We start from the raw sequence: 24,801 nt of genomic DNA, 5'->3' as shown, positions 1-24,801 counted from the left end.
GATAAACCTCCACCATGCGAGAGCAGCATCTGCAGTGATTGCAAGGGCAAATTCCAAGGAGAACATTGGAATAGTGCTGGCTCAGGAGCCCTGGGTGTACCGGGGGCAGATTCGCGGTCTGAGGTAGTTGTAGCATCGGGATACTTCCCAGGAGACGAGAGCCGGGCTCCACCGGGACAAGTCGCAAAGCTGACGGAGTATTGCGAGAAGAGGGCAATACCACTTCATCTCGTCTGCGATGCCAACGCCCACCACGAAGTGTGGGGAAGCAGTGACACCAATCGTAGAGGTGAATACCTTCTCGAATTTATTCTTAGTAATAAGTTAGAAACATACACTGTAGGGAACACTCCAACATTTGTGACCAGCACCAGACAAGAGGTACTAGATATAACTCTAGGAAATACCCTAATGAATGGGATGGTCAGGAATTGGAGGGTGTCGGATGAACCCTCAATGTCTGATCACAGGATAATCAGATTCGACATTGAGGGTAACTCCAATAATCTGCCTGACATCCCAACAACGAATAAAAGGGGAAGGAAAGAGAGCTGGAAACTAGCAAAAGAGGTATGCTCAGAAGCTAGGCTAAGATGGGCAGTGGGAACCTTTCAACCAATGAAATCTCCCGGAGCAGATGGCATTTTCCCAGCACTTATCCAGAGAGGCCTAGGAATTATCTTAGAGTCTCTTCTGAGGGTGGTAAGGGGGAGCATAGCACTAGGTTACATGCCAAGGGCATGGAGACGGGCAAAAGTGGTCTTTATTCCGAAGGCGGGTAAAAAGGATCCTTTTCACCCTAAATCTTGCAGACCAATCTGCCTAACATCGTTCGTACTCAAAACGGTGAAGAAGGTCATAGACAACTATATTAGAACTAACGTTCTAAAGCGTAATCCCTTACACCACTGTCAACACGCTTACCGGGCAGGAAAGTCAACTGAAACTGCTCTGTATCAGCTGACAGAGGTACTACGGGACGCCATAGAAACAAAAGAAATTGCACTGTGCGCGTTTTTGGATATCGAAGGAGCATTCGACAACACATCGCACACAGAGATACAGGATGCCCTGAGCCGCAAAGGAGTGGGAAACACCCTGGCACTCTGGATGGGCAAAATGCAAGAAAGCAGACAAATAGAGGTACAAACAGGTACAAATTCTATTATCATGAACACCACTCAAGGCTGTCCACAGGGCGGAGTACTATCGCCGCTGATGTGGAGTATGGTAGTGGATGAACTCCTGGACGTGTTAACTAATACTGGAATACAAGTCCAGGGCTACGCAGACGACATTGTTCTAATCTGTAGGGGCAAATATGAAGATACCCTATGTGATAGAATCCAAACTGGATTAAGGGTTACTAGTGCCTGGTGCAGGAAGGTGGGACTGCGGATCAACCCAACCAAAACCACCATAGTACCATTCACTAGGAGGCATAAGCTGGATCACCTGAAAGCCATAACATTACATGATATGAGAAACAGAGGTCAAATATTTGGGAATCACGCTAGACCAAAAATTACTCTGGAAGACACATGTCGGAAACACTTGTCGGAAAGCCACGAGGGCTCTGATGACTTGCAGATCCACAGCAGGAAAAAAATCGGGTTGCAGCCCGAAGATACTACTTTGGATATATACTGCAATAGTAAGACCAATGATTACCTATGGAGCGGTAATCTGGGCAGAAAGAACCCAACTCAGCACACAAGCCAGGGAATTACATAAGCTCCAAAGGCTGGCTTGCGTGTGTATCAGTGGGGCCATGAGGACATGCCCAACGGCATCCCTGGAGGTCCTTCTGGGATTAACCCCTCTCCATCTGCACATACAGATGCAGACAAGGAGATCAATATTCAGGATGGCCGGTAGCATGAGTGAGGCGAGGCGCTGCCTAAATCGAAGGAAGATTGATATCCTTTCTAGGCGGTATCCCGAATTACTGATACCGAGGGACAACATGACAACGAGGTTTCACTTCGATAAGAAGTTTGAAACACGTTGGAGTAACAAGGCAAACTGGGAGAGCGTGGCTGCGACATACGGCTTAAACCAGCAACTGATTACTTGGTACACTGACGGACTGACGGACCCCTCACAGCAGAGGGAGCGGGTGCCGGTGTCATTGGTCCAAGGAAAATGTACTTTGAGCCAATGGGCAGGTACACTAGCATATTCCAGGCGGAAATTTACGCCATAGACAAATGTGCCTCCTTTAATCTGCAGAGGAACTACAGGGGGCAGAACATAGCTATTCTCACCGATAGCCAAGCAGCGATCAAGGCACTTAGGTCCAACCAGGTGAACTCTAAGTTGGTATGGGAATGCCTTGAGAGACTGAATACACTCGGCTCGCCCAACAAGGTCTGGATACTTTGGGTTCCAGGCCATGCTGGGCTGGAAGGCAATGAGGCAGCGGATGAACTAGCCAAGAAGGGAGCAGGCATGCCTTTACACGGGCCAGAACCCTTCTGTGGAATCGGAAACGGTTTCATGGCTATGAATCTAAGAAACGAAGAGAAACGGTTGAGGGGACTATATTGGGCGGGCCTACCAGGGATGGAGCAGTCCAGGGTGCTTATTGGGGGATACGAACCCATGCGTACAAAGGATTGCTTAAACCTCACCAAAAAGAACCTTCAAATCATAGTGGGAATTCTCACTGGTCACTGTCGGCTGAACTACCACCTAGGGAAGCTAGGGATATCTACGGACATTGCCTGCAGGTTCTGTGAGGAGGAGGACGAAACCTCTATGCACGTCCTGGGACAGTGTCCGGCACTTGTGCAAAGTAGGTCGATACATCTGGGAGAACACTTAATACCAGATGCAAAGCTGAAACTTCTGGAAGTGGGGAACATACTAAAGTTCCTAACGGTTACAGGCCTGCTTGAGATACTATGATCAACAGGTACACTATAACCAGTAAAAGGGGCACAATAGTTCTTCAAGGACGCAGTGCGACTTTCCCTTAACAGAATAATAATAATAACATTCTGCGGTGGTTTCGTGAGGAAGGAGTGTGGAAACAGTTGCACTGTCAAAATGACACCGGGTAAAAGATCCAATGTCTTTTGAAGATTCCACCTCCATCAACCTACGTTAAATAGTACAATTGGCGATATAAAATATACTTCAAAATCGTGCAAAACAGATAATACATCCATGACAAAAGAAACGATCTACAGCTATGCTGCCAAATTTTAGTCCCACCTATTTGTGGTAACCGTCAGGCAATTCTTAACCGGCAAGGGGAGGGACTAAATAGTAAGCTGAAATACCAGAAAATAGCAGCTTTTTGTCGAGTATAGGAAAGAACCCACAACAACAAACTACTATTCAAATTTGCAAAGAAAGCCTGCCGAATGCTTGAGCGGGGGCATTCGGTCATTGACATCAAGCGGCTGGAGTATTTCAGTAGGAAACGGTTTAGTCCCCTGCAATTATAAGCTGAGGAATCAGCGGGGATGGAAGAACGACCAGGACTCAAAAAGCAAAAGTTTGTTACTATCTCGAACATATCCTCACCCAAAGATGATAATATCACCACAACAGGAGCTAGTTCTACCGAAATGGTACAGGCGTAAACTGAGCATTGCTGGTCGCTGGAAATTGTTTCTTATGAAAAATTCTTTGTTTTGAAAAATCGGAAACCGGGAAGGATGAAGACAAGTCTCCTGGGCCTAAACTTGGGACAAACTGTACTAACTGCTCCTTCAGGCTGGGATTTGCGTAGGGTTGAAAACCCTACATAGAAAGCATTTTCGCATGGAACATGTGCTTCTCCTGCAGAACAGGAATCGATAAGCAGCTAACCGATACCCTGCCCCTATATAAGGATGATATTACCGGGTCACTGGAGATGAGCTGCACAAGGCAATATTTCCTGGAGAAGAGCGGCTATAACGTATATTATAGCAGTCATTAAGTAAGTAAGTAAACCATATGCTCGGAATAGAAAGAACGAAACCTGCGTTCTGCTTGAAGGGCAAACTTCACAAAACAAGCCTCGCGGGCTGCAAATTATTTAACTAGTAGTCTCACACGAGAGGGTTGTTGGGAGTACCTGGTCTATCCCGAACGCAGTTCGGTGTTAATCGAACGCCAACACCTCTCAGCCTCAATGAATGCCAGAAAATAGAAGGGGGCGAATATGGACTCGGATCACTATTTCATTGGGATGATGTTCCGGGCTCGATGAAAAACACCAGACAATAATCTTGGCAGTCCTCATGTATTCCACGGAAACTTGGATTCTTAGCAAGAATAATTTGGAATACTTAGCCGTGTTTGAAAGAAGAATCTTTCAACAAATTTTCAATCGCCCGCATTAGGATTGACGATTTCATAGCTTATATAATGTTAGCCCCGTAAGCCCAATAGCTTACGGTGGGCGGATCACTTGATCCGTGGATGAAGATGATCCAACTCGGAAAGCCTACAAGGGCAATATGTATGACAGAAAAAAAAGCGTGACAGACCCTGCCTGATATGGATCGATAGCGTAGGCAAGGATACCAGACACCTTTAGGGATAGCAATTTAGTGAACATCGGCGCAAAACTAGGATGCCTGGACCTCCTTATTACCCCTTTCTCCCTTACAGGTGTTACGGAGGGCTGTGTTGTGAATGCGTTCAGTATTTACAATCACCTGACCGTCAGAGAGGACTATAAGTGTTGCTATTCGAGCCTGGAGCACTATGCCAACGAGATAGTGATCTGAGTCTATATTGGCATCCCTATATATTCTGACATTCATCAAGGCTGAGAGGCGGCGGCATTCGATCAGCAGTAATTAATTTGGTTGAAAGTTGTCCCGTCTGGAGAGGCCCACGTATCCTTGTGGCCCGCTTTCCGCGCAAACAAGGTATTTCCAACTACCATTTCGTGCGCTATTGTTAATCCGCAGTCCGTTACCAGATATCCCCATGTAAGCAATGGAAGTCGACGCATAGCCTAAATACAAGCTCCGTCCCGTCTGTTGAAATCTGCAAGTATGATTTTGATATCATACTTGGGGCAGACTTCGAGGGTCCCCTCAACTGCCTCGTAGAAGATATCCTTCTCCGACTCTGTAGTCTCCTCTGTAAGGGCGTGAACGTTTATGATGCTTATATTTCTAAATTTACCTCGCAAGCGCAGGGTGCATAGCCGTTTGCTTATACTTTCAAAGCCGATAACAGCAGGTTTTATTTTTCGGCTGACTAAGAAACCTACTGGATGGCCGCTATAATATATGGTGTAGTGGCTCTTCTCCAGGAAACCAGTCCCTGTCCAGCGCATCTCTTGCAAAGCTGTTATATCAGCCTTATATGAGGACAGGGTATCGGCTATCTGTTCAGCAGAATTCGGTCTGTACAGAGAGCGCACGTTTCATGAGAAAATGCGCAAATCGTTGTTCCGTTGTCGTTCCCGGGTTCGTCGTTTTAAATCCTGTCTGAGTCCATCCTGTCCGAGCTCCTCCTGTGGCTTCGTAACATCAGTACCCAACCTGTAGGACCAAATGGTACAATTTGTCCCGTTTTTAGACGTGGAAGACTCGCCTTCATCTTTCTCCGTCCGCAGTTTTTCATTAATAAAGAACTCCTAGCGATCACCACGTGAAGGTCGAGATAAGGTTTGCTAGCAGAACTGTTGGTGTTGGTTCAGCAGGCTTTTCCTAGGTTTTATGCTCCATCATGGGCTCCAAACCACGTTTCGCCCTGGGACCTATACTACCCTCTTACCGTCACCCTTGACCGTTTTGTTTTCAACAAAATCTTAAAAACCAATAACTTTACTCAATACTTTCTTGAGGTCATTTCGGGCCAGTGTGTCAAAGAACATTTCCAAACTATCGTGAACGATTTTCTTGATGTCTCCTGGTTTATCTTCAGATGTAAATTTAAACTGCTGGTCTGTAGGACAAGACACCCTCCAGCAAAAGCATAGATCTGATATTCGAGTATTCAACAAGTAGTAGCAGGTTTGGTTTCGCACTGATTTCTATTGCCTAAACCTAATCCTACCAACCTACATACTTTCGCAAGCAAAGCTCTTTATACACCAACATCCAAACATCACCCCCTTTGGAAAAGATGAATGATACTTATTCATTGTATTCATTTTATGCATTCCTCTATTTAAGAAACTCCCATTTATGCATCACTGAAGATTATGACTTGAAGGCGCCAAAGTGGTCTTTACATTCACTTATTTAAATAAAGAATTTTCTGACAATACGTCAATTTTCTTTGAAGTCTACATTAGCACGTTTTCTAGACTTAGAAAATTCATTCTATTTTATTTCTTTCACATGTCAAGGAAATGCATTTATTGAATAAACATTTCAATAGATTCACAAGAGATTTCCAATAGAACATCAAAATATAAAGAAATTTAAAAGATGTTTTGCTATTTTAAGAAAGAAACGAAGAGGGACACCCTTTAAAATGAGAGCTAAAATCGGAGAATAATAAGTAAACCATAATTTGGAATTAACAGGTATGAGGGGAAATTTCACTTTTAAAATTTTAATTTTTTGCTAATTCTGTACTTTTGTATTGACAAAAAATTACCTACCTACCTTTCAGAAAGGACACTCTGGTACGGGACAGCTGAGGGCCCCAAAGAGTACATTGTCACATCCGGGGTACCACCGGGATAACGCGATAAATTCCTTGCTAGGAATGCTCGGCTATTCCCTGGTGGCCTTGGTGGACGTGCCAATGGAGGCGGCCTTAATAACCAACCGCAGGAAAAATAACACTGTGAAAGTAGAAGTCGGTGCATATCATATCGAAGCCGGCTATCAAATACGTGGGGGTGATAGTTGACACCAAATTGAGCTTCAGGGAACACCTAGAATATGCACGCCAAAAGGCAGCCAGTGCCACAGCGGCACTTGCAAAAATGTTGCCGAATGTTGGTGGGTTAGAGGTTAGAGACGCATGATCTCTGGCAACACAGATGGAACGAGACAACTAAAGTTCTGTAGACGCACAGGCTCATTCCAAACATTAGGGTGTGGCTTAAGGAGAAACATAGGGAGACCAACTACCACATTACCTAATTCCTCACTAGACACGGTGGTTGCTACAAGCAGTATCTGCGCCGTTGCGAATTGTCCTAGATGCAGTGGAATACCGGAGGACCCAGAGCATGTGCTGTTTCCCTGTTCAAGATTTGTAATGGAGAGGAGGAGCCTAAACTAAGTGTTAGGCAGGAGCGGGAGCCCGGAAAACTTAGTTGCGGAGATGCTGAGTTCCGAGGAGAACTGGCTTACAGTTTGCTCCGCAATCGTGAAAACACAGGAGGAGTTACTGAAAGAGCAAAAAAGGAGGAAAGCCGAAATGAGGAAAAGGACGAGTGCCCACGAGCAAATCTACCCCGCAAACTAATAGACCGGGGGTGGTTTCTAGTAGGTGCGAATCCCGCACGCGCCCGCTGTAGCTCCAGCGTTTGCGTGGCGGACTTGGGACGGACGTGTCTTTCTAAGATTTTCCATCTTCGTGTACAAACAAAACAAAACCTGGATACGAAACGGCATGCTTTGAACTAGTTTCCGACACCCTTCTCGAAAAATGGAAGTCTATACTTCATTGCAACGCCCCGCTGAATTTTTAAACGTGCTTTGCTAATTATAGACTCCATAATTCAAAATGCCTCCCAAATTTTTTATAGAGTTTAATCCGGTGGCATTGAAATTTTCTCATTCCTTAAGAATTCGCTGCAATTTTTCAACCATCACAAGTTTTCATTAAGTGTAAAGAGGGGAAGCCTTCCCTCCCCCCATCGTAAAATTTCAACCATTCTAGAGAAGGGATTGAAATTCTGAAAATTATTGCAAATGGCACCCATAAAACCGAACATTGCAATTTCAACTAGACATGCACGGCAGCTGTCAGCCAGTAGAGCTGCTGAAATTTCAAGAGCTTCTGAAACATGAGGAAAACGAGACGCTAAAAAGCTAAACCGAGATTTGCCCGTGTTACCCATCTAAGAACTAATCATTCCTTAGAACGCTTGGCCTTGGTAACCATTCACCCAACTCCGTTATTTAGGTAGAAGTTCCAAACTTCAAACTCCATTTATTAATGAGATTCAATAATGATAAATGCTGTCTCCGGATAGCCGCATACCAAGTGGCTTAACTGTGGATAAGTACTATTAATTCTCGGGAGGCATACGAATTCAGAGATTATCCCGACTCCCATGGCACCAGATAACTTCTGGTGAGGCATTATGGCGAAAGATTCTTTAGATGAGTCCCCATGCAGATTCGAGTCTGATCGCCCAAGACCTTGGAAAATTGGCTTACTGCATCACGATTAATAAGTCAGTGTGAATACTCCGCTTCCAGTGTCACCACACTTGATGTTGATTTAGTTGACAAGGTTGCTGCCCGTCTACCTCCTCGCCAACTCAGAGCACCCCCGATGAAGGTAGTTCAACCGGGGGGATTTTTTCTGGGTCCTTTAATATTTTTATTTTTTATCGTTTACCTCCTTGATTGTCCCTTTTTGCTGTATGCCGACGACCTTAAGCTGTTTTCTGCTAAATCGTCGCCTATGGACTATCTTTTCCTTCCATCTGTCCTAGACATTCTGGTTCGTTCGTGCTCTGCTAATATTTTAGCGCTAAACATCAGAAAGTATCACTCTATGTGCTACTCGCTTAAATCTTCAGCCACTTCCTTCTCCTACTCTCAACGGGCATCCCTGAATAATAATAGCAATCGTTGGCGCAACAATCCAATTGGATCAGGGCCTCGAAGTGTGTTAGAGCACTTCATTCAAGACCGTAACGGTACACTACAGGATTACAGTACCTTATAGGAGGCAATGTGGTCAGCATTGCGTTCCCCCGAGATTATTACCCTGGTTTGACTCAGGTACTCATTCACAGCTGAGTCGACTGACATACCAACCCCACTGCCACCAGTGAGATTTGAACGACGATCTTCCGTCCGACAGCCTTGTGCTCTAAACAATCAGCTATTCCACTCATACCTTCGGACCCAGTACCTCGAAGTCAGTAATCGAGTAGCAAATTATCAGGTTTTATATTTCATTCCTCCTCTGATTTTGACTCCCTCCAACCTTCCACTGTTCCGTGATCTGGTCACCTTCCCGTAACTGTGGTTGTCTTGCCCTTGAAAATGTGCAAAGTGAATTCACCCGTTCCCTCTTCTCTAAGAAAAGCTTCCCTCGTGTGGTCTACTCCTCCCACCTCCGCTTTTTGAACCTCCCCTCCCTTCAATAGAGTAGATCCTATCTGAAGTTATGCACATTTTTTAAACTTTTGTCGGGTCTGATGGTCGCTCCACCGATAACAATATCGCCTGCCGTCCTGCATCTTATAACACACGCAACGCAGACATTCTCAACGTACACTAATAACTTGAACAAGTCTTCATATTGTCCTAAATCTGAAGGGGAGAAGAAGATCACAGACAAAACCAAGTCAAGTTAATGGACAAGAGTTAGCTTCCTCTAAACTACAATTTTTGGTCTTAAATGTAAATACATGGTAACTTCCTCCAAACTATTGTAGTTCGGAGGAAGCTGCCCCTTGTTATACGGTCATGCTCATCTGGCAAATATGTGGCGCTCTGCCCTGGCTCTGATACCAGGCGGTCATATGGTTTCCACATCCATCTTTGCAAATACATACTCCGTCGGATCAGTCATGGAAGACGGATCAGGGACAGGGGATCTCTTGAAAAAATGACGACTATATTCCAACCGGAGACATAATACCATTTCATTAGTACCAGAAGAACGTTTGCCATAAAAATTGAGGGATGGCACTATTCAAATCATTCGACATGTCAAGTCAGTTGGTATGGAGTTGCCATCTGGACCTGCTGAAACTTAGCAGATTGAACATTCTTAATGTGGGTACCAGACTCGAATGCCGCTGGTATTTAGGGAGCTGATGGACGGGCTCGCGAAGGGTTTGGATCCACAGTGGTGAGGCCAATGTAAGGAGAACGATACGATGGCTCTGCAATTCATTTACAGCTGCCTGGCCTCCTCAAACCTGAGACGAACATACTTTGATAAGGTTTTCTTCAACGAAGATTCTGCCCACTTTCTGGGCCAGGAGAATATTCTTCAATTCGAAAAATCCTGCTGCAGATCCCAATAAATGGACGATCTCTGGTGATACTGCAATCTGCCTAGCAAAAGGTTGAGTGCTTGGGGTTGCGACCCCGCTAAACTAAACTAACCAAGTATATCTTTAATATGTACACCCTGGGGTTTGGCAATGTATAAAGGATTATTTTGGATGTGTGAATTGAAAAGCATACTTAGAAAGTGCCGCACATAAGATGACCACAAAATCTTTATACCCAAGGCACCAAGTTCCAGGTATTCTGGCTTGTAACCTTCTAACCTCTTACTGCCACGGTTTGCTGCAAAGATTGTTTTCACAAGAAAAAGATACAACGCTTGTTACCCTGTATAGCAAATATTAGTAAAAGGCCCTCTTTTGCACGACTGTGTCAGCCTTTATTCATCAAATAATCATGATCACAACCAATTGCTTTAACAGCTGTACATAGCCTTGATCTTAGCAATATCCTTGGAGCTCAATCCATTACGTTGTCCAATTGTGGCACTGGAGTCCTTGGTCACAATGGTCTTTTGACCGTTCTTGCTGAAGGCGTAGGCATCGTAGTGCATGATACTTCCATAATCGTAACCAATACCGAAGTCGGTGACGTAACTGCTGGAGTATTTGTCGAAGTTTCCTTCAGTTCCAGATTGGATATTAGCATATTGGATGGTAACATAGTTGTCACGGTCTGAAGCACTTTGTTGATGATGAACACCAAGAGCATGCAAGAATTCGTGGATAGCAGTTCCATGGTAAACACAACCGTTTCCTTGCAAGTTCAGTTGTTGACGTCCCTTCAACATGCCAACATAAGACCAACATCCAGAATTTTCACGCTGTAAAACAGAGGTAAGTCATATTTATAGTAAAAGTTAATCAAGCATGGTGGACTGAAAAGCCATAAGGTCTTTTCGGGAAATACAAGGAGACCTTGAGGTCAGTCATCAATTAAGTTATCCAAGAATACAATATTCCACTTACGGTAACGTAAACATAGTTAGCTTGGTTGGACCTAGCAACGAATTTCACACAGGTGGCAGATTGGATAGCGTTGAGAGCACCAATGATGGTATTCTTTTCAGCAGCGGCTGCGGTAGATCAAAAAATTATAATTTCAGTCACTTACTCAATCCACAGATAATGGTCTTCAAATATTACTCACAGAAAGCACCGTCAATTTGGTAATAGACAGTTTTTGAGGTCCAACGTGTGGCAGTGTTAACCAAAGCATTCCTTCCAGGAGGGAAACGCATATCACCTTCAAAGAACCCAGCCTCTTCAAGTCTCCTCTCAGCCATGGTTGGAGTCCTTTGAACGGGATTGGCTGTGACAGCCAAAACCAATAATGCAAAAATACAAAGCTTGAACATCCTGAAGCCGTTAGAAGTGAATTCAACAACTGATGGTTCATCCTCCCAAACAAGGGAGTTTAAATACTCTCAGTAGCCATACAAATTGTTTGCAATTATGACGTAAATATTACATTAATGAGGAAAAAATTGGTATCGTGCGCCGATTTTCCCAAATTGATTAAATACTTCTGTCATCTGATGAATTTATTATGGGATTTTCGGTGTTTGATTTCAGGAAAAATGTACATAAACATTAGGAAAATATGTTGGTATCTTTAAGAAAAGTGAGCCTATTGAGGAACACAAGAACGCTGTTATTATGTTCCAAGGATTAGCAAGCATAATATTATGAAAAGCCCCTAAACAGCACAAAAAAAAATAAGTCTCCCTGCAAAGAAAATGAGCCAAAAACCGGAAGCTAGATGCTTCAGATATGAAAGGTTTTGTATATATCTCATTTTTTACATTTGTAGTGTATATGCTAGCAGTATTTCAAGCTATTCATTTTAGCATAATACTAACTTATTAAGTATGATATTTTAGCGGGCAAAAAATTCAAGTGAAAGAGAGCCCTTTAGTCTTTTATAAATCTATTAATAACTGTAAGATTTGCACCAAACCTCCTAGAATTGTGCTTACTGCAAAATTTCATGCTTCTAGAATGAACATAAGGAGTTTCTAGTAAATGTAGATGTCGGATTAGAAGGTATTTCAAAGGGCAGAATGGACAATTACTACCACTCCTATCCTTTACAAATAATGCTAGAACTAATACCTACGTGGAAAAGTATCAATGAAAATCTACATTCATTTGATACCCAGGCTGACTACTTCCGCCGCAAGGAATTTTTACCCTCCCTCATTGAATAAACTCTACATAAAATAATGCATGCATGGGGGTTTAATTTCCCAAAATTTGTTCCAAATTTTATGGTTATGGAGTGACGAATAGACAGACGAACGGGCAGACAGTCAGGCAGACAGATAGTGAGCCAATTTGAATAACACTTTTTTCCAACAAAACCTTCAAATATTAATCTGTGCATATCAAATGTAACAGATTTCAAGATAAATATTAGACGCTCTTTCAGATTTTAATTGCATCTGAAAATCGCTGTCAAGTATAAATAGTAAACCTATTGTTTATTTATCAACCTTTCGCTAGAATAAATCTATTTAGATTTGGTTAAATTCAGCTGGCTACGGCTCTAATTATCTTTGGACTTTTCCAAATTTTTAAGATACTAATGGTCATATATCACCACTTTATTTAAGCTTGGTAATTTTTAATTATGATAGATAAGGTTTTACTGGTGACAATTACCAAAAAAAAGTGGGGGATACCTCTATTGTCATGTTTTGTTTCGGAGAATGACTAAATAAATATGGAGGGGAAATAGGTACAAAGCATAATGAGGTTGATCTTTCAAGACTATGGTGTCTAAACTTCAAATTGCACAAAATCCCAATGTATCATAGCGCGGTGACTACACATTCGCACCATCGTTTTGAGTTTGCTGAAATTGGAATTGGAGCCTTCTGCAAGCCTTTTTGAGAAGTTTGCGATCCTGCTCTACTGCTCTGCCCCATGTAGTTCTAGCTAGGAGATGGTGTATAGCGATATAGTTTGCGCCCTTCTTTGAGATTTGACCTACTTGTTACCATTTTCACCTTATAATTATCCCAGCTATCGATACCTAGGGCGATCAAAAGGTAGTATATGTTCCAGATCGTAAACGTGAATTGGTACTCAAAATGGGGCATAACATATGAGGAACGGCTGCTGGATCAACACCAACAGCTTTACTGCCACTCCATATACTTCAAAACTAGGAGATGGCATTTGCAATATGTTTGCATTAGGGCCTTCAATATCCAATATCAGAATGTCCCTTGAAAGAAGAATGTCAACTGTTCGAGGCTCGTGGCACCCCTGCTGGATGCTTATAGCTTGAGTGATAAGCTCAATACCGCGCAACGTAATGCCAATTCTACATGCAATAATCAAAAGATGAGTACAGTTTATTGGAATACCACCTTGAAAATGTGCTACAGTCTCAGGACCGCATTAAACAACACATCTTAGCTGGAATAATGCTGATCGACATTTTGGACAATAAGATGACACGCGTCCATAATAAACACGGTTGAATTTACCAACTGGCGGATTCCTAACAACAAGGCTTGGACGCAGAAAAAGCACATCCAAATCTCACGCAATTTTTCATGGATCATGATGGATACCGCTAATATCTATATAGACTCGAAATGCGCAAGTTCACCTAGTTGCCCCAGTCGTGACAGTATCTCGGAGGATCCGGAGCATGTCGTTTTCTGTTACCCTAAATTCCCAAAGCAATTATTAGGAAAAATGATAGCAACGGAAAGCCTAATTGGAGAAATGCTTACTTGTCTCAAGGACAATTGATTATATAGTGGATACGAATTAAGGGTGCAACCTCTGGGCAAAAGGAAAGGTAGGCAGAGCCACATAACATTCTGCGGTGGTTTCGTGAGGAAAAGAATAGAAGTGTGGAAGCACACGCACACGCGTATGGTTGGGGAGAAGCTACAGCTTCTGAGCACTCAGGCCGTATTGGCCCATTGTACTCGCCACCCCTGTCTAACGAAATATTCCGGATTCGTTAACGTATCGGAGGATTTCCGTTAGTGGATGTGATGCTACCCGTCGCAACTGGAGAACATCGGCACCAAAGATCTGATGTCTGATGCGTCCATAGTCGGGGCATTCACATAGGAAATGTTCCGTGGATTCCGCTTTCTCATTACAGGAGGGGCAGGTATCATCTTCAGTAATTCCTACTCTGAACATATGTCTAGCTAGTGAATTGTGGCCTGTTAGAATGCCCACAATACACCTGCAAGTCCTCCTGCTTTTCGACAGGGTAAACTTTGCGGTACGCATCTTCGGTTCTGGCAGGGAAAGTTTGGTGTGTCGAGCAGCATTTAGACTCTGCCACCTGTCATTGCGGGAAGCTTGTTCAATTGCTGGTTCCGGTCCCGGCATTGGGGAGGTTGACCCCTCTTTCCCTAAAGCATCTGAGATTTAATTTCCCTCAACGTCACAGTGACCAGGTACCCAGTGTAGTTCCAATGTATTGAATCTAGAGATAGAGTTCAAACGGTTTCTGCATTCTTGAACGATTTTCGAGGTAATCAAAGGACTACTCAAGGCCTTCAATGCAGCTTGGCTATCACTGCAGATTGCGATGCGCCTGCCTTTCAACCGCTCGTCAATCTCCCAGTTTGCCGCCCTTAGGACCGCATAAACTTCGGCTTGAAAAACCTTTGCCTATTGTCCCAAAGGAAAAGCCCACTTCTCATTATTATTCAAGAGGTAGACTCCGGCTCCAGAACCCTGTTCTGTTTTTGAGCCATCTGGGACCTCCCAGTTCTCTCTACTCTTCAGGGTAACTTCATATCTTCTACCAAACAGATGTATGGGGACACGAGAATCGCAAGGCATTGTAAGAACTGGATTCAGTCCTCCAAATAACTCCTCCAATGCTCTGTGCCCCCCGCGTCCATTGTTTCCCCATAGATCTAATCAAATTAGTCTATGAGCTGGCCTCATTGCAGTGCTTTGAATAAATATATCTAGGGGCTGCAAATTGAGTAATGCATTTAGAGCTGCGCCGGATGTCGTACTCATGGCACCAGTGATATCCAGACATACAGTTCATTGCAGGGCGACTAGTTTACGGTGAAGATCTTTTTGTCTCATCTTAACCCAACACACTACGGATTCATATACAATATCGGCCTAATGATAGCAACGTATATCCACATTACCACCAAAGGTCCGTCTGCACAGCCCATAAGCTGTGAAAGCTCGTTTCATCTTTGCCTATACATGTTATTTCCAAAGAAGTTTCTTCAGAGAATTGAAGGGTAGTACCCCTCAACTTAGGAAGGCAAAGTCCATCCAGTTTCTCCTTTTTGTAAATAATACCATTGTGATTTTATTTGGATTTACTGAAAGACCATGTCTGAGGCACCAACTGTCTATCAAATTAACGGCATGTTGTATATTCCTACACACCGTTCCAAGATCCCGATCAACAGCAAGCACAACCACGTGATCAGGATAAGCTTGAGCGTGTATTAGCAAATTTTTCAGTTTGCATAGTAGTGAGTCGATCAGCATACTCTACAAAAGTGGCGAAAGCCCACTTCCTTGGGGGCAGCGGATCGTTGCTTTTGCACTCAGATAATTATTAAAGCATCATCAACACCACGCTCACAAAGTTTTTGAAAACAAAGTTTTTGAAAACGGGCACAGTCAAAAGCCCCTTCAATGTCCACGAACATCCCCATCGCGTACTCACCATTCAAAGTTGCATCCTCTACCTTTGTGAATGAATGAAGAGCAGACTGACAGGACTTTCCACGCTGGTAAGCATGTTCGTTTTCATTAAGTGGTTGCGACCGAAGTGCGTTTCCACAAATGTGACGCTCCACCAGTCTCTCCAAACCATTCAGCAAGAATGAAGTCAAGCTGATCTGTCTGAAGTTCTTTGGATTGTATAAAAATAGTCATCTTTCCCAAGTTTCGGTACGAAGATTACCTTTACCTTTTGCCAAGATGAAGGCACGTAGCCCAGAGCAAGACATTCTCGAAAAATATTTCTTAGAGGTTGCTCTAAATGCTCCATACCCTCCTTTAGCATTGCCGGATAGATGCCATCCATTCCAGGTGCTTTGAAATGCTCAAAGGACAGTAGCTCTCGCCTTTTCATGGGTGTTCCAGTTCGCCTTGCAGCACTTGCGTGTTGAAGGGGTTGTTGCAAGAACCATCAACTCTCCCACTGCCACTTCTCTGACCCGTTCTCCAGGGTGGTGTTCTTCCAGGAGGGTGTGTACTGAATCCAGTCTAGAGCTCGTGAAAGCACCGTCAGGTTTTCTGAGAAAGTCCAACTTGGCTGACTCATCCCTTTAGCCTTCCAATTCCTCACAGTACGCTCTAAAGGAGTCTCGTTTGGGACACCTCACGAGCCTCTTATATTCACGCTGTGCGTTCCTGGAATTTAACCAGTCTTCGATCTTATTACTTTTGCAACCACGGCTCAGAAATCGCCTGGTTGATTTCCTGAGTTTTTGCAGTTCCCGGTTCCACCAAGGGACCGTTTTACCGCTTTGGCCTCGGGAAATAGGTTAAGCTTCTTTATAGCCCTCTAAAAGTGTGCAGTTCAGAGTTTTCAATTCATCTTCTAGCGCCAAAGGAGTCCTTAGTGGCCTAGGGAATTGTAATTTATTGCCAAGAAGTTCATTTAACTTTGTCCAAATCCTTTTCCTAGGGTTCCGTCTTTGTACTGCAGACTGTTCGCCCGCAATAGTCACATTGGATTATAGATATCGGTGATCTGACAGTGAGACCTCGTCTGGCACTCGCCAGTGTGTAATCAACTGTAACACTTTTGAGGTACAGATTGTTAGGTCAATTACTTCACTTCTTCTCTTTCGTCGGTGGAGGATACAAAAAATGAAAGGGTAAATAAGCGGAGGCAACTATAATGTTTTTTCTCTCGCCATTTATCTGATATTGTACGAAGACTGTAACAAAGTCCTGGGAGCAGAACTGTCTCAGCATGGTTGCCTCTAACCGTCTTGGCATCAGGACGCAACCTCTTGGTCTTTCATCGTGGAAGATTCTAGCCCCCTTTACTGATCCAATGCCACAGATTCTGTTAAATCGAACCCACGGCTCTTGCACCAGAAAAATGTAGGGGAAGTCCTGCGGGGTCCGGTTTGCATAGATTCGATCACTCGAATTGACATCAAGTCAATTCCGTTCACGTCTCTGGCTTCTCTTTCTTTCGCCTGTTCCTTGGAAGGTTTAGGAGAAGTTACTAACAGATAGAATTCACTCTGTGGTCCCTTCACCAGTGCGACCCTTCATACAGGGTTTCCGCCCCTGTATGCACTATCCTCCGCGCGCAGCTCCATTGTGAGAAAGCGCACCGAAGATCTAGTAATAACTTAAATCTGATATTCCAGTATTCAACGAGTAATAACAGTTTTGGTTTCGCACTCATTTCTATAGCCTAAACCAAATCTAATCCACCTACATTCTTTTGCGCGCACAATTCTTTACACACCAACATCCCTGCATCACCCCCTTTGGAAAAAATGAATGACACTTATTCATTGTAATCATTTTATGCATTCATCTATTTAAGAAACTCCCATTCATGCATCACTGAAGATTATGACTTGAAGGCGCCAAAGAGGTTTGTATAGGGTGCGGCAGCATAACTTCCTTTTTTAAAATGCGCGCCACTCAGTTAGTTGATGTCATAGCGGAGCGCTAGTGGTCTCGTTCAAGAGGGGATACTGTAAAGTTTTGTCCCGACATGGTTCAGTCGCCATCATGCGTTGGAATAGTGAGGAGCGTGCCTTTGCCGTTGAGGTTTACTTTTCAAGCGGATGTTCGGTTATTGCAACACAGCGTGCATTTCGGAATCGCTTTAATTTAGCCCCGTTGGCTCCCGTCCCAGACTGCAAATCAATTGTTACATGGGTCACTACATTCAGACAAACTGCAAGTGCGACAAAAGAAAGAACTCGAGTCCCTCGGCCCGTTAGATCATCGGAGAACATTGAAGCAGTGAGATCGTCAATGTTGCGATCGCCACGGCGTTCTGCGCGCAAAAACGCATCTGCCCTTGGACTATCCGATCGTTCTGTGAGAAGAATTCTTCGTGATGATCTTCATTTTCATCCCTATAAGATGGCGATAGTGCAGGAACTTTCAGAACGTGACTTCAATTCTCGGATGAACGCGTGTGAGCTTCTTCTTGATGTCGTTCCCGAGGGTGCTATTATTTTTTTTAGCGATGAAGCCCATTTTCATTTGTGTGGGTCGGTTAACAAACAAAACATGCACTACTGGGCTGACACCAACCCTGGAGAATTGCATCAAAAGCCTTTGCATTCACCCAAAGTTACAGCGTGGTGTGCAATTTCCTCAGCTGGAATTATTGGTCCCTGGTTTTTTGAGGAAAATGAGGTTACAGTGACAGTGAATTCGGACCGGTATGTAAACATGCTACAGAATTTTTTTTTCCACGGCTAGAAAATTTGGGTTTGGGGGACACTTGGTTCCAACAAGCCGGTGCAACAGCACACACTTCAAGAGCATCGATGGCTGTTTTGAGGGAACACTTTCCAGAGCGCTTATCTCAATTAGAGGCGATTTGGAATGGCCGGCACGCTCTCCCGATCTGTCCCCTTGTGATTTTTTCTCTGGGGTTTTTTGAAATCCCGTGTTTATGTGAACCGTCCAAGAACCCTACAAGATTTGAAGACCAACATCCAAGAAGAAATTGCCAACATAACACCTGCTATGCTAACAAGAGTCATGACAAACGCCAGAAATCGGTTTACGCAATGTATGGCGAATAGGGGACGTTACCTAACAGATTTGATCTTCAAAACAATGTAAATAAAAACTTTAGACATGTACCTACATTATAAAAAATAAATAAATATTTTCCGATGCATACAATAGTTTTTATTGAGTTTTGAAAAAAGGAAGTTATGCTGCCGCACCCTGTATAACGCCAAAATTTGTGATTGATACCACTACCATTCGGTTGTGAATAAAATCCGGCTCAATAGCTTACGGTGGGCGGATCACTTGATCCGTGGATGAGGATGATCCAACTCGGAAAGTCTACAAGGGCAGTATGTATGGCAGAAAAATAAAGCGTGGCAGACCCTGCCTGGGATGGATCGACAGCGTAGGCGAGGATGCCAGGCACCTTTAGGGATAGCAATTTAGTGAACATCGGCGCAAAACTAGGATGCCTGGACTTCCTTATTACCCATTTCTCCCTTACGGGGGTTGTGTTGTGAATGCCTTCAGTATTTACAATCACCTGACCGTCAGAGAGGACTATAAGTGTTGCTATTCGAGCCTGGAGCACTGTGCCAACGAGATAGTGATCTGAGTCTATATTGGCATCCCTATATATTCTGACATTCATCAAGGCTGAGAGGCGGCGGCATTCGATCAGCAGTAATCAATTTGGTTGAAAGTTGTCCCGTCTGGAGAGGCCCACGTATCCTTGTGGCCCGCTTTCCGCGCAAACAAGGTATTTCCAACTACCATTTCGTGCGCTATTGTTAATCCGCAGTCCGTTACCAGATATCCCCATGTAAGCAATGGAAGTCGACGCATAACCTAAATACAAGCTCCGTCCCGTCTGTTGAAATCTGCAAGTATGATTTTGATATCATACTTGGGGCAGACTTCGAGGGTCCCCTCAACTGCCTCGTAGAAGATATCCTTCTCCGACTCTGTAGTCTCCTCTGTAGGGGCGTGAACGTTTATGATGCTTATATTTCTAAATTTACCTCGCAAGCGCAGGGTGCATTGCCGTTTGCTTATATTTTCAAAGCCGATAACAGCAGGTTTTATTTTTCGGCTGACTAAGAAACCTACTGGATGGCCGCTATAATATATGGTGTAGTGGCTCTTCTCCAGGAAACCAGTCCCTGTCCAGCGCATCTCTTGCAATGCTGTCATATCAGCCTTGTATGAGGAAAGGGTATTGGCTATCTGTTCACCAGCATTCGGTCTGTACAGAGAGCGCACGTTTCATGAGAAAATGCGCAAATCGTTGTTCCGTTGTCGTTCCCGGGTTCGTCGTTTTAAATCCTGTCTGAGTCCATCCTGTCCGAGCTCCTCCTATGGCTTCGTAACATCAGCTTTCCGTATAGAGTTGTCAGCCCTAGCCAACCTGGAGGACCAATTAGTACAATTTGTCTCGTTTTGAGACGTGCAAGACTCGCCTTCATCTTTCTCCGTCCGCAGTTTTTCGTTAATAAAGAACTCCTAGCGATCAACACGTGGAGGTCGAGATAAGGTTTGCTAGTAGAACTGTTGGTGTTGGCTCGGCAGGCTTTTCCCAGGTTTTATGCTCCATCATGGGTTCCAAAGCACGTTTCGCCCAGGGACCCAAACTACCCTCTTACCGTCACCCTTGACCGTTTTGTTTTCAACAAAATCTTAACAACCAATACTAAGTAATACTTTCTTGAGGTCGTTTCGGGCCAGTGTGTCAAAGATATTTCCAAACTCTCGTGAGCGATTTTCTTGGTGTCTCCTGGTTTATCTTCAGATGTAAATTTAAACTGCTAGTCTGCAGGACAAGACACCCTCCAGCAAAAGCATAAATCTGATATTCTAGTTTCAATAAGTAGTAACAGGTTTGGTTTCATACTCATTTCTATAGCCTATACCTAATCTAATCCACCTGCTTGCTTTCACATGTACAGCTCTTGACACACCAAGATCCTAACATTACCCCCTTTGGAAAAGATAAATGACACTTATTCATTGTATTCATTTTATGCATTCATCTATTTAAGAAACTCCCATTTATGCATCACTGAAGATTATGATTTGAAGGCGCCAAAGTGGTCTTTACATTCACTTATTTAAATAAAGACTTTTCTGACAATACGTCAATTTTCTTTGAAGTCTACATTAGCACATTTTCTAGACTTAGAAAATTCATTCTATTTTATTTCTTTCACATGCCAAGGAAGTGCATTTATTGAATAAACATTTCAATAGATTCACAACAGATTTCCAATAGAACATTAAAACATGAATTTTGAAAGATATTTTGCTATTATAAGGAAGGAACTACGAGGAACCCCCTTTAAAATGAGAAATAAAAAATAAGTAAACCATAATTTGAAACGAATAGGTATGAACAGAAATTTCACTTTTAAAATTTTCATTTATTGTTAATTTTGTACTTTCGTATTAACAAAAAATTAACTTTTTTGTTATACCAATCTGAAAATAGTTGCTTGATTCGTTTCTATATTAAATGTCGAGATTGCAAAAGAGCTTTCCCAGGTAAATCCGCATAAGTACTCTTTATTGTACAGAAAATATAAATTATGAAAAAGCTAATATTTATAATCTAAGCATTCAGATTTAATAGAGCTTGCAGAAAAAATACTTTCTCAACCCTTCTGCCAATTTTTGGTAACGTTCCAAAAGTCATTATTTGCATCAGGCAATCCACAACAAGGTTTGCCAATCTAATCTGATCGTTCCTCTTTGATAACCGACTCTAAGATAACAGATAATAGTCCAATGTACATAAACTGCGTACAATTAAAGATAACAATTTCAGTTTCGTTAAAGATAGCAAGACGTTTAGCAACTTGTGTACGCCTAAGTTCGCTTTTAAGTATCTTTTAAAAGGTGAGGTCCATTTTCATTGTTTTCGAAAATTTTGAATCCGTTCTTCAACGTAAGTTATAGAAAGTAGTGCAAATTCCAGTGTAAATCATTAGATAGTCCTTAATCTGCTCAACTGTTGTGATGCTTATACGTATATATATATATAGATGTGAATTCAATAATAAATCGTGAGTCTAGAATCATGAGTCAGAAAGATGAATGCTCTGTGATAGGTTCGAATTTTGGTGGATTTGATATGGTAGTTTACGAAATTATCGACTGTAAACCAGTTAAAACTGATCTTCATTAATATGGCGTTCAGCGAAATTAATTGAAGAAAAAATCGGCCTCCCCCCTACTCTGTGTATTTCTATGTATTTGTAATAAAGCCGTCGAATCGCTGAATGTTTTCCGTAATAAGGTTCTTATTTGTTTGTGATATCAGTGAAAAGCTTTATCATATCTGAAAAATTATCGATAAATTGTTTTGAGTGTTCTGCTATCAAAAAAGTATGACTCAACAGGACTTAAACGGAAACGGTCATATACGGTACATATGTACATCCACATACTACAAGTCTGATGAACAATTTCTAAAAATATGACAATCATTAGTAGGAATACTATGTGAATATTGATGGTGGGATTGTCTCTAAGATACTTTAAATTTTGTATCTAATAGTGAGAATAAATACAAAATAACAAAAGCTACCCCCCCCCCCTCCCCTTACATGGTCGAGTTGAGAGGCTCCCCGTAACTAGTCCCAAATCGTAGGTCTGCACCTGTCCAGAATTTATGCAAAACCACACAAAAAGGGTTATTCACTCACCACTGACCCTCTTACATTCTAAAGTGTTCACTTTTAGATAAAATCAGTTTCAGAAATGAAGACATGGGGAAAGTTGCGCTGAACAATAATTTGCCTCTCAACTCCACCCATGACAAGATACGAACAAGACAAGTGACGAACCTAATTTAGGCGAGCCAGCACCGCTATCAGAGGGGTCAAAGTCTAAAAAAGAGCCGCGTTTTTAAACTGCTTGACCCGCCCATATTTACTGTGGTCTTCGATTCAATTCACTCCGTGCGCTTGCGGCAACTTTTTTTTTAAGATTCAACTGGACATGACCTCGATGATGAGACACAGACAACATAGCATGGAACCTCCCAGCAATAAAAACGTCAGTTTCGTTGTATGCATAAGCGTCGGAATTCTTAACGATACTAATAATTGGTTTCCCAATGTTACTGCCACCTTTCCACCTTTTTTGTCCATTGTCCCACTCTTTCGACACGCCCCCCCCTCCCCCCCGGCATATATACTTCTTTCAGCTCTTCACCTCGCTCTTTTATCTAAATAGGTTTACTGTCTGTCTATCTAGCTGTCTGCTTTTTTGTAAGAAGGTGGAAATCTTCAAAAGACTCTGGCCTGGGCACGCCAGAATGTGAGATTTTTACCCACTTAAACCTGTCCAGCCACCCCCCGATGGAAGGGATCAACGTATATATTCAACGACCCTTTTCTGACTGGTCCTATCGCTGTTACCATCTGCTTATGGATATCTCCTTCTTGGCTTTTTTCACCTACAATAAGGAAAGATGGACCTGGTGTTATAAATGTTCATCATCTCGGTTACCAGGCTGTCAATCGACATCATTCCCGAGATGACGAACGCTGCATCATCTGAGACGGTCTTGAAGGCAGAACACACCCTTAAAGCTGTTCTTCTGTAGACCGTACTCAGTTTATGTGCACTACATAGAACCTGCAGCGATTTTCCCGTAACTGCGAATGCACACAACAAAATAGAACTAACCACCCTGGTTTTGAGCAGTCTGCATATATGCCGCGGTCCTCCTACGTTCCACATCATTCTTGCCAGGGCCATACTCGTGGTAGATGTTTTTCACATGAACACTTAAAATTGAGTTTTCCGTCTATTATCACCCCAAGTATTTAATAGTCGGCTTGGAAGTGATGATACGATTCCGCATTCTAATGCAAGCATAATTTCTCTTGCAGCGCTTAGTGATGAGGGCCACTTCCATCTTTTCCTCCGCAAATGCCAGTCCAGCACACTCTAACCAAGCCTTAACAACACTGATTATTTCACTCGAGTACAACTCAGCATTCTCGAGTTTGTTTGCAACGACTACCAGTGCTATATTGTCGGCATAACCCACCACCGTTGCCTCCTCCAGAACCGGAAGGTTAAGTAATCATTATACATAATGTTCCACAGCAGTGGGCTCAGTACAGAGCCCTGTCTGATACCCGCGAAGATAATGTACTCCTTGGGTCCATCGTCAGTATTATACCAGAGCATCCGTTCTTGCAAGTAACTATCGACAATAGCCGCGAGGTAAGTGGGAACACCAATCGTCGGCAAAGCCTTTCGTATAAGGTTCCAATTGAATGTAATCCTCACATTCTGGGTCACCACCACAAAATATTTGCTGTTACAACCCCTTCCGTGAATTTAATTTTCAGCTAAGCCAGTAACCATTTTGATGACATCAATGACTGATCTGGCTTTACGAAACCCATACTGCCTATCTGAAGGCCCCCCTTGGCTCTCGACGACTAGGAGTAATCTATTATAAATTAATAATGTCTGCCTGTCCGTCACGACAGTTATAACGATTGACACCAAATTTGGTGGAAAGGCAAGGACGCATATAGAAGGAGGGGGCATGCATGCAAAAGGTGGGTGTAAACATTTTGCACCAAATATAGTCATATGGGGTATGAAATTAAAGCTCTGGACTAGTACACGGCCATGAAAAAATTCGGTACCACGACGAAATTGATAAGACTGACTAGGCTGACCCCGACGAATGTGCGAGGGCAGATAAAAACAGCAGGATCACTTTCAAGACCATTCGACATCAACAACAGTCTACGACAATGGGATGCTCTATCGTGCGTCCTCTTTAACCTGTCCCTCGAGAAATTGATCCGTGATGCTGAGGTAAATGCAATAGGTACGATCCTCTTCAAGTCCACCCAACTACTACCCTATGCTGACGATATCGACATCATGGGAAGAACGACACGAGACGTACAATGTGCCTTCATCCAGATGGAGCAGGTGGATATTGGCGCGAG

General features: G+C 43.1%; 2 protein-coding genes across 3 annotated transcripts in view; one reads left to right on the top strand and one right to left on the bottom strand.

The window, feature by feature from the left end:
• Positions 1-10,481: 10,481 nt before the first annotated feature.
• On the bottom strand, positions 10,482-11,525 carry LOC119656089 (zinc metalloproteinase nas-15-like). Its single transcript, XM_038062392.1, has 3 exons — positions 11,274-11,525; positions 11,093-11,199; positions 10,482-10,947 (listed from the first exon to the last, which is right to left on the bottom strand). The coding sequence occupies exons 1-3, from the start codon at positions 11,479-11,481 to the stop codon at positions 10,540-10,542; spliced, it is 723 nt and encodes a 240-aa protein (XP_037918320.1). The 5' UTR covers positions 11,482-11,525; the 3' UTR covers positions 10,482-10,539.
• Positions 11,526-21,582: 10,057 nt separating this feature from the next.
• The window catches only part of LOC119655053 (slit homolog 1 protein), a 28,907-nt gene continuing 25,688 nt past the window's right edge, over positions 21,583-24,801 (top strand). The window contains exon 1 of one of the 2 annotated variants that reach the window (XM_038060739.1): positions 21,583-21,712. The gene's annotated coding sequence lies outside the window, so the exon portion shown is untranslated. Of the gene's footprint in view, positions 21,762-24,801 lie in introns of both variants that reach the window. The other variant, XM_038060742.1, reaches the window with a different exon arrangement.

Source organism: Hermetia illucens, chromosome 4, assembly GCF_905115235.1.
Source record: "Hermetia illucens chromosome 4, iHerIll2.2.curated.20191125, whole genome shotgun sequence".
Taxonomy (NCBI): Eukaryota; Metazoa; Arthropoda; class Insecta; order Diptera; family Stratiomyidae; genus Hermetia; species Hermetia illucens.
Note: the sequence above shows the minus strand (reverse complement) of the source record. Positions and strands in the feature narration are given on the sequence as shown.

Excerpts from the sequence above, each read along its gene's own strand:
- LOC119656089 (XM_038062392.1), bottom strand. The coding sequence starts at position 11,481 with ATGTTCAAGCTTTGTATTTTTGCATTATTGGTTTTGGCTGTCACAGCC. Across the intron at positions 11,200-11,273 it reads CCAAATTGACGGTGCTTTCT|CCGCTGCTGAAAAGAATACC; the intron begins GTGAGTAATATT and ends GATCTACCGCAG. Across the intron at positions 10,948-11,092 it reads CTAACTATGTTTACGTTACC|CGTGAAAATTCTGGATGTTG; the intron begins GTAAGTGGAATA and ends TCTGTTTTACAG.